Source organism: Rhincodon typus, chromosome 9 (genome assembly GCF_021869965.1).
Source record: "Rhincodon typus isolate 14 chromosome 9, sRhiTyp1.1, whole genome shotgun sequence".
Classification (NCBI taxonomy): Eukaryota; Metazoa; Chordata; class Chondrichthyes; order Orectolobiformes; family Rhincodontidae; genus Rhincodon; species Rhincodon typus.
In genome coordinates, this window is record NC_063340.1 from 63,493,843 (window position 1) to 63,508,246 (window position 14,404).

A 14,404-nucleotide genomic window follows, 5' to 3' on the forward strand; every position below is an offset into this window, starting at 1 on the left:
TGGTGGACAGGCTTTCAGGAGTCAGAAAATGAGTTACTTGCCACAGTATTCCTAGACTCTGACCTGCTCTTGTAGCCATTGCACTTACGTGTTGAGTGCAGTTGAGTTTCTGATCAATAATAACTCCCAGGATGTTGATAGTGGGGGATTCAGTGATGATAACACCATTGAATGTCAAGGGGCGGTGGTGTGCTGTCTTTCATTAACTAAGTAGACTTTCCATATTATCTGAAACCTTTTCAGAATGCTGTTATAAAGTAAATTTAGGAAATATACAATTCTTAGGTTTATGATAATTATGTGCATGTATTTGGCTTATACTTGGGACATATTTCACTGCACACAAACAAAGCTCTGTATAGTACTTTTGCATGTAGAGTGTAAGTAAAGAATTTCGGGTTCTTCTCATTGCTTTGGATTTTTAAAAAATCTACTAAAATGTATTTACTAAGTGAGCTGTTAATGTAACAGATACTTAATTGTTCTTTCATATATATGGTGAACCTTGAACCATTAGAGAAATGAGTTAAATGTGCTTGGAGATCAGTGACCATAATGATTAAAATTCCCAAACATAATGAATAATATTTTACTCATTCTGTTTTATTAGAAATATGTGAAAGAAGGTTTGCATTTTGCAGTGCTTCATTACATCTCTTAAATGCCAGAAAACCCTTCTTAGATTTCTTTTTTTTTGTTCATGGGATGTGGGCATCACTGGCTAGACCAGAAAGTTAATCTGGAATGGTAGTTCAAGTTAAACTGTTCCAATAGGATATGGGGATAGAGTTGTCCATCTCTAATTGCCTAGAGGGCACTTAAGAGTCCACCATGTTGCTGTGGGTCTGGCTCTATGTTGAAGAATTTCTACTGTCACCACTTGGAAGAGTCATATCCTTATGATGCTCCATATCATAAATAAAATTGCTTTACCATTTGTAAGAAAAAAGATCTGGATTCTTTTAGGGCTGTTGTGGTGCAGTGGCTTTGTTCCTACCTCTAAGCTGGGAGACGTGGGTTCAAGTCCCATCTGCTTCAGAGGTGTGTAATAATATCTCTGAAGCAAATTAATTGAAACAAAAAGAACACAACTCTTGATGTTTTCTAATCATCCTGTTTGGAAATGTTGTTTGTGCCTCTGGACCAGGTGGGACTTGAACCAGGACCTCCTTGCTCACAGATGGTGACACTACGACTACGTTTGATTCGATCTCTACCTCTTATCCCACCCTTCCTTCAGTTTTATTATTGTCACACTGACCTCGGTGTGCAGAATTTGTAATTACTCGGTTTAATTTGTTAACTGGGTGATTTTAGTGGTCATTCTTTTTAAAACATGGTGGGTTCTTGAGTGAAGTGGGCAAGTTGAGGGACCTCCTTGTGGGTCTGTTATTGGGCCTGGCTGAGGTAGCCATTAGGAGGTGCAGGCAGGGGTCATAGTTCTCGACTGCCTGCCTCTCTTTGTTTGTGTCCAGGTCTCCTTTGTGGGGGGAACACCAACACCTTAGGCTTTTAGAGAGATATGAGCACTGTGGGGGCTGGATGCATTATTTCCACCTCCAACTCCATTTGAATTTTGTGACCTCCCTCCTTTCCCATCCTTCATTCATTTTTTGTGATTGCTGTACTTCCGTGGTGGACTGTGCTGGAAATGTGTTTTTGTGTTAATTGGATAATTGGTTGAATTGGTGGTGGAGTTACAAAAACAAAACCTGGGCTCATTAATCTCCTCTCTTTTCCTACCCTTCTACTGTTCTAGTGTTGAATCAGAGATAGTAGGAACTGCAGATGCTGGAGAATCCGAGACAACAAGGTGCAGGGCTGGATGAACACAGCAGGCCAAGCAGCATCATAGGAGCAGAGAGGCTGACGTTTCGGGCCTAGACCCTTCATCAGAAAAGGGGGAGGGGAAGGGGGTTTTGAAATAAATAGGGAGAGAGTGGGAGGCGGATAGAAGAGGGATAGAGGAGAGGATAGGTGGAGAGGAAACAAACAGGTGGAAGAGGTGGGGATGGAGCCAGTAAAGGTGAGTGTAGGTAGGGAGTTAGGAAGGGGATAGGTCAGTCCAGGGAGGACGGACAGGTCAAGGGGGCGGGATGAGGTTGGTCGGTAGGAGATGGAGGTGCTCAATACCATGAATGTAGATATTATCACGGTTGGGGCCAAATTGGGAAGGCTTGAATGTGGATTGTAGTCCATTGGGGATGATCTGGTTCCGTAGGCAGGTGCTAAGGAAGGTGATGTGGCTGTAGTACCTAGTTTGCTTCAGGACGTGGTCGAGCAGTTTCAGGGCCGAAGAGATTACGAGAGAGTTGCAGTGGGAGAGAGATCCCTTGAGGTTTGTCCGGTTCTACTGTGCCTGGAGGGCAGTACTCATAATTGCTACTAGTTTAATCAGTCAAACGGATGATTTGATGGTACATTTTTCAAAGAAAAGGCTCCTTCCCAGCAGGGTGTTGCCTTCTGGATAGGGAACGAGTCCATAACAGAAAATGGAAACTGGTATTTGTACTAAACAATAGATTTATAATAAAAACCCTTGGGAATCTCTGAAAGTCTGTTGCTGCGAATTCAACATATAGGTGTTGTTCTATGAACTATAGTTTAGCTTTCAGCTGACTGAGGAAAAGAATATTTGAATACCAAGATTTTGTACCCGAGATTAAGGTTTTGTTTTACCTGGCAGCAATGATTCATGCACTCCGCTATTCTTCAGAGACCTGCAATGACCTACAGCAGACATCTTAGAGTGGAGAAGTACCCCCTGTAGTATCTTCATAAGAGCCTTCAAATTTCTTGGCAAGAAAGTTGGTCCAGCCTTTTCCAAGCCAACTTGCTCTGTATTGTGATGCTAATTATTCAAAACCTGCTTTATTGGGTAGGACACATCATTTGTATGCCTGACACCAGACTCCCAACTGAACTGCGCTACTCGGAATTCGGTCATAACAGATGATTTCCCCAGCAGCCTACCAAAATGCTCTTGCGGGTCCTCCCAACATCGCTGAAAAGTTTATACATGCTGCTGGCTGATTGAGTGAGTGGGGATGTGATTTGCATTGTGTTGGTAATACTGAAAAATGTACTAGCTATTCATGCTATTCATTCCTACTGATGGGCAGTTAGCCAGCCAGAGCACTGTCACAATATGCTGAATGCTATAATTATTCAAATGAGATGGTAGCATTAAGTTTGTAAAAGCTGCCTGCTTCAATAGCTCTAAGCACAGACTAATCACAAATTATGGTTTCCCTGTCCAAAATCTGAAGTGATTTCCATGTTAAGCTCATGGAGTGTAAGAGAGTGAAAAAACCTCATCAGAAACATTGATGCTTATTCATTTGTTGAACTTTATATGTTTAGAGGATTTTAATTTGTTTTCTACATCTTACCTTTCTAATCCATCAGGACGTTGCTGATGCTCCGATGATATTTCATCCACAGGATTATGTAACATACTGTATACTGCACTCCTTAACATTTTAGTGTTCACAACCAGGTAAAAGTATTATGCTACAAACAACTGAAATGTATCACAATAGTGGGGTTAAATTAATGCTTCACCACAATGCTGCTGAACATTTGTACAGTTAGTGGGCCGATAACGGAACGTAGAAGCTGAATGTGAAACTGTTGACCCCAGAAAACACTGAGGAGCTCCAAAAGGGATTACACAGGTTGGAGAACCATGAAGTCCCTCTTTGAGTCTCCAGCAGACTGGTGGGAAATAGTCAAGGGGAGCATCAAGAGGTTCTTTAGCCTTAAAGGTGTTCAGAAGGCAAAAGACAGATGGAGAAAACTGCCCAAACTCCAGAAAAGCCTGCATAACCTACTCCTGCAGCAGACGATGGCGGTCAATGTCACAGAGAATCTCCAGGAGGTGAAGAGCGAGCAAGCTGTGCTGTATACCTTTGAGGCCTCCAAGATCATCTTCTGGCCCAGAGTCCGTACCATGGAGCGGGATGAGACACATTCGTGTTCCTTCTTCAAGGTGCACAAGGAGAGTTCTGTGCTCGCAGCCTGAAGGAAGAAGGTGGCTCAGTAACGTCATCTCAGGCTGATGTCCTGAGGATCAGTAAATCCTTCTATGCCAGACTGTATAACACTAAGCCCAGGACCAGCGCAGGAGCTGGACCAGCGTTTTCTCTGGATGAGCTGGCCAATGCCCTCCAGTCCTTCAAAGAATAAAACTCCCAGATGCAATGGTTTGCCAGCCAAGTTGTGGAGCTTGATTGGCAGGACCTGCTGGAGGTGTACAATAGCATGCTCCTGTGTGTGCGAATCCATGAGGAAAGCTATGATGAACCTTCATCTACAAGCAGAAGGGGAAGAAGGAGGAAATTAGAAACTGGTGGCCAGTTTTACTGCTGAATGTGGATTACAAAATACTGTCTAAGGTCATCGCCAACCAGGTCAGGCCTGATCTGGGATTGGTAACTCACCCTGACCAAACCTGTGCTGTATCAAGAAGGATGATCTCTGAGAGTCCTCAGGGAAATGTTCACCTACATGCAGGACAAGGGGGTGAACATCTGCCTCATCAGCCTGGACCAGGAGATGACCTTTGACAGGATGTTGCACACCTACATGTGGGACATACTCGCCAAAATAGGCTTTGGGGAGGGAATCAGCAATTGGATCCAACAGCTCTACACCAACATCATTAGTGCAATCTCTAGATCCACTTTAGCCATCTTCATCTGATGGGAGAGCTAATTGTCATTTCCTGCTCAGCTTACCAAGAAGAAATGCATTTGAGGCTTGATGACTTCAGTCGACCACAATGTGTACAAATAAAGGAAGGTGCCACCAGTTTCAGACAGGTTAAAATTCTGACAACAGGTTCAGCATGGCAAAAGTCACCAGAGCAAGTTTCATGGTACACCACCACCTGCAAGCTCTCCTCTAAACTACACAACATCCTTATTTTGAACTATAATTAGTGGCTGGGTCAAAATCCTGGAACAGCTTTCCTAACTGCTAGCACATCAGAAAGCATCCCAATGAGATCTGGCGTGAGGTCAGGCTGCACAGCCTCTCCTGCCTTGTTTGTTTGTTGCATAGAGTTTTCTGCTGCATCCATCAGGAGGGATGTGAGCCTGAAAGGGGTGACTGTTCCAGGTAGTGGAGGCCTGCAGGTCATAGCCTCCCTGCGCATGGATGACAAAGCCGTTTTCTGCTCATATCCGCTATCATGAGCATCTGCAACCGGTTTGAATTGGCCACGGGAGCCAAGGTAAATTGAGGCAAGAGTGAGGCCGTGTTCTTTGGGAACTGGGCCAATTGATCCTTTATCCCCCTCACCATCAAGACAGATTACCTGAAGGTGCTAGCAATATGGTATGGGGGGTTCGGGGCATATGCAAAAATTTGGGAGGAGCATATTGCCAAGGTTAGGCAGAAACTGGGCTTTTGGGAGCACCGCTCCCTCCATTGTGGGTTTTGAAGCCTGGTTATCAGATGTAAGGCACCCTCTCAGTTGCTGTACATGGTGCGGGTTTGGCAGTTCCCTGAACCTACAGCATTGCAGTTATCCAAGCCAGCTTCCACTTCCATCTGGAGGTGTAAGATGGACCGTGTCTCCAGGGACACTATGTACAAAGCTCTGGATAAGGGGTGGGGTGTGGAGAACCTGTCAAATGCCGCCCTCATCCTGATGGCCACCTTTGTGTGTTGTTGCATCAAGCTGAGCATTGACCTGCGATGCACAAACTCCAAGGATCACTACATACTGAGGCTCTACCTATCCCCGGCATTGCAAAGGATGGGGCTGGCCTTGTTGCCATGGAATGCTCCAAGTAGTTGGACCATTCGATATCACCTGTCTTTCATGGAGAAATTTGAAAGAAAAACACCTTTGACCACTAGTCCATCAGGAAGTGGTCAGCACATAGCATCCTCGAGACCCTAAGAGGAAAAGGAGAGGGTGGATCCTGTCGGGTTGTTCCCTGAACAGACTGTCAAAGTCATTTGGCAGAATACCTCATCACCAGAATGTCCCAACAAGCACCATGACCTGCTTGGCTGGTGGTAAGGGCAGTACCTATGACATCCATCCTGTATGCCCAGACTGTCTGCACCACCACATACTGCCCTCAAGGCAGCTGCAGTGGGGTTTGAGACTGTCACACATCTCCTGCTGGAATGTGCCTGCAGAGGAATTCTCGAGAGAGATGCAGTGGTTTTTGTTGAGGTTCATCCCGAGCAGCTCCGTGACACACAACTTTGTGCTCTGCAGTCTATTTCCAGGACACACACACACTGAGACAAACATCAACTGTGACTGAGGACCATCAACTCGGTGAAAAACACTGTTTGGTTTGCCTGAAAATTTTGGTCTTCCAGAGCAAGGAGTTGACCTCAACCAAGTTTTGCAGACTGGCACATTCCAACATCCAGGACTGTGCTGAGGGACGCACAAAAGCCTGGGGCAGCTACCACCAAGGCGCAGTAAGGAAAGATCATCTCTAAGGTTTTTCTGCTGAAGTACATGGAGGTCCGTTCAGTTATCAAATCCTTCAGTGCCTCAAATGCATGTAAATCTAGTCTTCTACAAGCAAGAAATGCATTGGTTTTATTTGTTCTTATGTAAAGGCTGTATACAGAATCAAACTGCTCTGGTGACTATGTATATAAAGAACTTCCATGAGTAAAGTATGTTTTAGAAATAAAGATTATCCTTAGTACTATTGAGTACCAAAATTAATTTATGTTGATACCTATATAATTTGTGCTCCATTCTTAATTTTTTTTTTTTTTTTTTTTTTTTTTAACAGCATCTACGATACTGGATCGCAACGTTTCTACATTTTTTAACCAGGCAGAGACTGACCATGGCTGAGGATTCAGAGAAAACTGGAGAGATAAACTGGAAGGACCGGTGTATGACTCTTGAGTCACAGTTGCTCAAGTTTCGTGCGCAGGCCAGCAAAATTCGAGAGCTTCTTGCAGAGAAGGCAAGTAAATATAAATAGTTGAGATGGGAATGGCTTTAGGGGAGAGACAGGTTGGCATTGCAACAAGATTACTGTCTTTCAACAGTCCTTGCTGGCCTGCTATCCTTACGCCTGTCGGTAAGTTGTGGAATATATAGATTTTTTTTGTTCTTGATGTTAAATAAACCTGATGTAATTAAGAGACCTCAAGAAAACCAAAAGCTCTTACTGGATCATAGGCTTCTAGCGTAAAATTAAGAATTTTGTGAGGTTGATTGCAGTTACTTTTATAAATAAGAATTTGAACAAAAATAAATGGTCATTACATCATCAAAGCTAAAGGTGAAGTGATGCTATTCTGATTCGATGCATAGAATGAATTTAATATACTTGTCTAGTGGAAACCAGGCAAATGGGCAGTTTTTCCCTATTCGCTGTGGGCATGGCTGGCTATGCCATCATTTATTGCCTATCCTTAATTGGCCTTGAGAGGGTGATAATGAGTTGCCTTCTTGGAAAACTCTAATCCATGGAGGTTATACACATCCACAGAGCAGTTAGGAAAGCTGTTCCAGGATTTTGACCCAGCCACTAATTATAGTTCAAAATAAGGATGTTGTGTGGTTTAGAGGAGAGCTTGCAGGTGCTGGTGTACCATGAAAGTTGCCCTGGTGACTTCTGCCATGCTGAACCTGTTGTCAGAATTTTAACCTGTCTGAAAATGGTGGCACCTTCCTTTATTTGTACACATTGTGGTCAACTGAAGTCATCAAGCCTCAAATGCATTTCTTCTTGGTAAGCCGAGCAGGAAATGACTATTAGCTCTCCCATCAGATGAAGATGGCTAAAGTGGATCTAGAAAAGGAGGTTTTGTTTTTTTTTAAAAAAATGTTCCATGAGTTCAGGAATACTGCTCTGTACTCTGCTAGTAAACTTTAAAAGCCTGGACCAAATTCCAAACTATCCTCTCCACATCTTAACCTCGGTGCCAGTGATAGATATTTTTACATCAGGTGCCCATCCCTGTCACCTGAGACCTAGAGGGAGACTTGGACCAAGAGACAGAAGTGCTGTCTTTGAAACAAGGCTGAAACCTACTTAACGTTGGAAGCTGTCTTTAAAAACAACTTTGTTTCAAGGATTGAAGTAAAGACTGCTGGAAGATTTGTGCCCTTGAAATGTAGCATCTTGGTATTATCTACACAGTTTTTTCACAAAAATGTGAAGTTTCCAAAACATTATTTAAGAAGTTAGCATACATTCATGAAATCTTGCTTTGTCTTAAAAAATAAACGGTTTCCTAGCTATATTCAAGTCTGAATCATTGCTCTCTTTAGACATTTATCATGCCATGTGTTTCCATTTAGTTGAAACTTCTGAAGTATTGTTTATTTAGAATTGTTCTCCAACAAACTTGTTCACAATACACCACATTGCTTTGAATTTATGTGAGAAAAGAAAATCATGCCTGGAGCATATATCTTCCAAGCAGACAATGTTTCATGTCTCATAATTGTTAATTGATGCATTAAACAATTCATCATAACTAGTTCCCAGAAAGATTCCAAAGATGAAATTTTAGTACTAAGTCTTCTGCCATAAATATTATTTAATATAACTTTTTTTTTTTGGTCATTTGCTTACCTCCTATTCCCACTGATCGTTCAAACTGTTGCAGTCATTATGAAAGTTCCCATCACTCCTTTAATTTTGTGTCATATTCCTCCTAGGCTGAGACTGATCTACAAGTGCCCTGCTCAAGCTGTGAAACAATAGGGGTATAGCTCAGAATTCCCCACATTGAGGAAATTTATTATCTACTGCAGACACTTCTGTTTTTCTTTCATAAAAAGTTCGGTGGGCTGTTAAATCTTGAGTTGGAATTGTAGCTTTGATAGTCATTTGTACTTCACAGCTACCATCATTATCTACTCCTCAAAATATCAAGCTTTGGACAGTTTGTCCTTGCAAACTACCACCTGTTCTCCAACCTCCCTTTCAACTGTCAAGTGCTTAAGCGTATTGTTATTCGCCAGATTTATATCTCACTTGCTACAAACTTTTTTTTGGGATTCCAGACAAACTGCTTTCTGTCCCTACTACAACAGTGAAATGGATCTAATCAAAGTCTTGAGCACCCCTTTACGTTCATGGTAAATTATCGATCATCAACCATTGCAGCATTTGGCATGATTCATGGCTCTATATTCGTCTGGCAACTATCTGTTTTTCAGCTAGCAAGACTTCTCTCACTTCTTCTACAAGATGGGAAGTGGTATTCCACAGAACCTGATACTAGAATCAATGTCGCTCACCATTTAGGTAAACAATTTGGCCTTCGGAATAGCAAGTGCAATTTCAAAATTTGCAGACCTCTCCAAATTGGGCAGTGTAATTAACTAAATAGAAGATCTTGAGAAATTGCAGAATGGGTGTGTAATTGGCAACTGAACTTCAGAAATATGATACATTTGAGGATGCTACATTCTGTTTGAACAAATGGGACCACAATTTCCAGAGAAAATAAGTGCCTAAATTGGACAGAATAACAGATAACAAGCCGTTAATGACGAGGAATAGAGATGTCTTCAAGCAGAAGGTGAGTTATGAGAGTAGTGAATGGTAGAGCAAACTTGAGGGGCTACACAATCTAATTCTGTTCCTATTGCTTATGTTTCCATTTGTGGGATGGACCAATCAGCCCACTGAGTCCACTCCAACCCTTTGAAGAGCGTCCCACCCAGACCCATCCTCTATAATGCTGCATTCCTCATGACTAATGCCAATTTAGCATGGTAAATCTACCTAATCTGTGCATCTTTGGACTGTGGGAAGAAACCAGTATTCCCAGGGGAATTGAAGCCAGATCCCTGGTGCTGTGAAGCAGCAGTGCTAACCACTGAGCCACCGTGCCACACCACAAAATGAGAACCATGAACACAAGATCATTGCTAGTAGAACTAATGGGGAATTCAGGAGAAATTCACATAGTCCAAAGTCATTCAAATTTGGAATTTGCTACTACAACGCTCTGTTACTACAAAGCTTTAATGCAAGACTTCCACACCTTACTAGGGAGATCCCACTCCCCCAAGAAAGGTGTGGAAGTCTTGCATTAAAATACTTAACACTACTTCAAGTGTTATATTGTTGCCAAGTGGCAGTTGGGATCATGGCCCAGCTTCCACAGGTGAGGTCTAATCAAGGTTCAATGTACATTGAGCATAACTTCTTTACTTTTCCTTTACACATTGCTCTCCGTATTCTGGGTGTTGATTTGCTGTAGTTCATTTTTTAAACTTTCAGCAATACCTGATCTTTTTAAATGTTTGTTAATTATTATATCCTTTCTGTTATTCATTTAGCACTCTAATGTATGCCAAATTTTAAAAAAAAAAGCATGTTAAACATAAATGTGCTAAATGAAATTACTTTTACACAAGAAACCATATAATGAGTGTAGGTTACATTCCTAGCATATCTAGGACAAATGTAGATCAGTCTAAGCTCAGGAGGAAAAGCCACAGAAGATTACAGGACTGATAAGCACTTGAATAATGACTGCAACTGTGCAAGTGGTCAGGGGAAATCACAATTGAGAGGAAAGCAAATTATCCAAAAATATTTTAAAAATTCCTAATTTTTACATTTCAGAACCTATTGCCAGCCTTGGACCTAACTTGCCCAATGATCCTCATCCTTCTGCCAATTGCCTCTCCTATTTGTGACCCTCCAATTGCTGCATCGTTTCAGTGAGCGGGATAAACTGAGGAAGAGAGCGAGAGGGGTTATCCAGTGGGAGAATCGGAAGGAAGAGAACCAGCAGTGAGGGGAGCAAGTAAAGTGTTGGCAAGCTAAAGAGGCAGTTGGCAATTGGGAGAGTAGGCAAGTGGTCCAAGAGCCCTTGAATACCACTTGGTTAGATGCAAAAGGATGAGAGGAGGCTAGTTTGGAGTGTAAAAATTGGAAGGGACCAGCTGAACAGAATGACTGACTGGTTTCTGTGCAATAACCACTATGGCTTAGTTTTTTTTTCCAGGGATTGCTGGAGAAACTCAGCAGACCTGGCAGCATCTTTGGAGAGAGAAACAAGTTTAACATTTTGAGTCCAATGACTGTTCTTCAGAACTCGAGGTCTGGAGGTTCAAATGTTTAAGGAAACCACTGGGACAATGTCCCAGAGAACCAAGGCACACCTTTTAGCCAGGGATAGTAAGAACTGCAGATGCTGGAGTCAGAGATAACAGTGTACAGCTGGAGGAACACAGCAGGCCAGGCAGCATCAGAGGAGCAGGAAAGTTGACGTTTTGGGTCAGGACCCTTTTTCAGAAATGGAGAGGGGGAAGGGAGCTGGGAAATAAATCGACAGAGGAGGGGTGGGACTGGGGAAGGTAGGTGGGATGGTGATAGGTGAGTGCAGGTAGGGACTGGTGGGGATTGGTCAGTGAGGTGGGAGAGAAGATGGACAGGTCATGTCAGGTCAAGGAGGCGGGGCTGAGAGGGAGGGTTGGACACTGGATGAGGCCGGAGGTAGGAAGATTTTGAAACTGGTAAAATCCACATTTCGGCCATTGGGCTGTCGGCTCCCGAGGTGTAATATGAGGTGCTGCTCCTCCAGTTTCCGTGTGGCGTCATTGTGACACTGGAGGAGGCCCAGGATGGACATGTCGCCCAGGGAGTGGGAGGGGGAGTTGAAATGGTTTGCGACTGGAAGGTGTTGTTGTTTGTCATGAACAGAAAGCAGGTGCTTTACAAAGCCATCTCCGAGCCTACGCTTGGTCTCACTGATGTAGAGGAGGCCACATCGGGAGCAGTGGATGCAATCGACCATGTTGGTGGATGTGTAGGTAAAACTGTCTAATTTGGAAGGTTTGTTTGGTGCCTTGAAGGGAGGTGAGGGGGAGAGGTGTAGGGGGCAGGTGTAACAATTCCTGCAGTTGCAAGGAAAGGTGGGGCTAGTGGGGAGTGTGGAGCGGACGAGGCAGTTGCAGAGAGAGCGGTCCCTATGAAAGGCAGATGGGAGATGGGGTAGGGAGGGAAATATATCTTTCGTAATGGGGTCAGATTGCAGGTGGTGGAGAATGATCCGTTGGATACAGACATTAGTGGGGTGATTTGTGAGGACAAGGGGAATTCTGCCGTTGTTTTTGTTGGGGGTAGGGGATGTGAGGGCAGAGGTGCGGTAAACACAAGCGATACAGTTGAGAGCATTTTTGACCACCGAAGGGGGACGTTGCAGTCCTTGAAATAAGAGAATATCTGGGATATTCGGGAGTCGAACACCCCATCTTGGGAGCAGACGAAGCGGAGGCAGAGGATTTGGGAGTGGTGGGTCACATTCTTGCAGGAAGGTGGGTGAGAGGAGGTGTATCCTAGGTAGCTGTGGGAGTCGGTGGGCTTGAAATAGATGTTGGTTTTGAGGCAGTCACCAGAGATGGAAACAGAGAGATCCAGGAAGGAGACTGAGGTATTGGACATGGTCCAGGTGAATTTGAGGTTGGGGTGGAAGGTGTTAGTAAAGTTGATGAACTGTTCAAACTCCGCGCGGAGGAAGAGGTGAGGGATAGTGCCTGTGTAGTAGCAGAAGAGGGACTGTTCCACATATCTTACGAAGAGGCAAGCACAGCCTGGGCCCATGTGGGTGCCCATGGTCACCTCCTTAGTCTGTAGGAAGTGGGAGGAGTTAAAGGAGAAGTTGTTAAGGGTAAAGACGAGTTCGGTTGGGCGGATAAAGGTGTTGGTGGAGGGGAACTGTTTGGGCCTGCGGGAGAGGAAGAAGCAGAGGCCTTTAGGACATCTGCATGGAGAATGCAAGTGTACAGGGATTGAATATCCATAATGAAGATGAGGTATTGGGGGCCAAGGAATTGGAAGACTTGGAGGCTGTGGGGGGCGTGGGTGGTGTCCCGGGTGTAGGTGGGGAGTTCCTGGACCAAGGGGGATAAAACAAAGTCAGAGTAAGTGGAGTTAAGTGTCTCTGCCTGCTCCTGCTGCACTGAAATGGGTCGGCTGAGACAGTCAGGTTTGTGGATTTTGGGAAGGAGATAGAAATGGGCGGTGCAGGGTTGGGGAATGATGAGGTTGGAGGCTGTGGGTGGGAGGTCACCTGAGGTGATGAGGTTATGAATGGTTTGAGAGATGATGTTTTGGAGGTCAGGGGTGGGGTCATGATCGAGGGGGCGGTAGGAGGAGGTGTCAGACTTGGTGCCTGGCCTCAGCGATGTAAAGGTCAATGCGCCATACCACTACCGCACCCCCCCATTTGAGGGTTTGATGGTGAGGTTAGGGTTGGAGCGGAGGGCTGCACGTTCCATGGGGGAGAGGATGGAGTGAGTGAGATGGGTGGAGAGGTTGAGGCGATTGATGTCGTGATGGCAGTTGGAGATGAAAAGGACGAGGGAGAGGAGGAGGCCTTGGGGTGGTGTCCAGGAGGATGGGGTGTGTTGGAGGTGGGAGAAGGGGTCTGTAGAGAGTGGGTTAGACTCATGGTTAAAGAAACAGGCGCAGAGGCAGAGTCAATGGAAAAAGTGTTCGACGTCCAAATGTGAATGAAATTCATTGTGTGGGTGCAGGGGAATGAAGATGAGTCCTTTACTGAGGACTGACCGTTCGTTAGTCAGCTAGGTGCCTACAGAGTGCACTGATATTGGTATGTTGATAGCTTGAGTTACATCCTTTTTAAGCTTTATTGCTTAAGTTACTAATCTGTTCGGTTTCTTACTCTATCCTTTTCCAAATGAAAAAAAATTCAATAGATGTAATTTCATGTGTGTTCTAAAAATGTCAATGACTAAGAGTATGAAAACAAAATGTCTTAACCTTCCAACACCAGTGTATTTTGTATCAAAACAAGACATTAGTTCCGGCAACTCAGCATTAAGAACGATTCAATATCTGGTGTTTGTTTTCATTCAAAATACCAAGTTCAAGTTAATTCAGAAGTTCAGGCATTTACACAAAGGCCATTGAACTCATTTTTAGTTAATTAATCAGACTGTTGTTTATTGTCTCCAGACTAGGAAATGACATAAATGTATCTTGAGTTTCAATGACCTAGCCCAGAGGCATCAATAGTCCTAACAGAGGATGTGGAAATGTTTAAAATGATTTACCACTCTCTAATAAAATTGAGAAATCATGTGATTCATACTTTTTAAATTAAAATTATGATTCACATGTTATTCACAGATTTGCATTTTTAACTTGGGAAGAATGCTTGATGGGATCTGAAAGCAAAATATTTTGAACTTGTAATGAATTCTTTGGGCTCACAAGGAGAAGATGCGCGATTAGTTCTTTTTAGGAATTGCTGATGCCTGGGTAACATCCAGGGAGGTGGGTGAGGGTGTAATTATTCAATATTGCAGGCTACAGCAAATACGTAACCAGCCTTTGTGTCCCAGGCAAGTTTTTTTTTGCCAAAACAGCTGACCAGTTAGAAATAAATACAGGAATGGCCTTTCACTTAG

The 14,404-nt window shown here is 43.7% G+C and overlaps 1 protein-coding gene across 2 annotated transcripts in view; it reads left to right on the forward strand.

Moving 5' to 3' along the window:
- plekhh2 (pleckstrin homology domain containing, family H (with MyTH4 domain) member 2) overlaps window positions 1-14,404 on the forward strand; it is a 121,884-nt gene that overhangs the window by 3,893 nt on the left and 103,587 nt on the right. For both annotated transcript variants that reach the window (XM_048601254.1, XM_048601255.1), the window contains one exon: window positions 6,777-6,956. In XM_048601254.1, coding sequence (XP_048457211.1) covers window positions 6,777-6,956 — 180 coding nt within the window. The remainder of the gene's footprint in view (window positions 1-6,776; window positions 6,957-14,404) is intronic.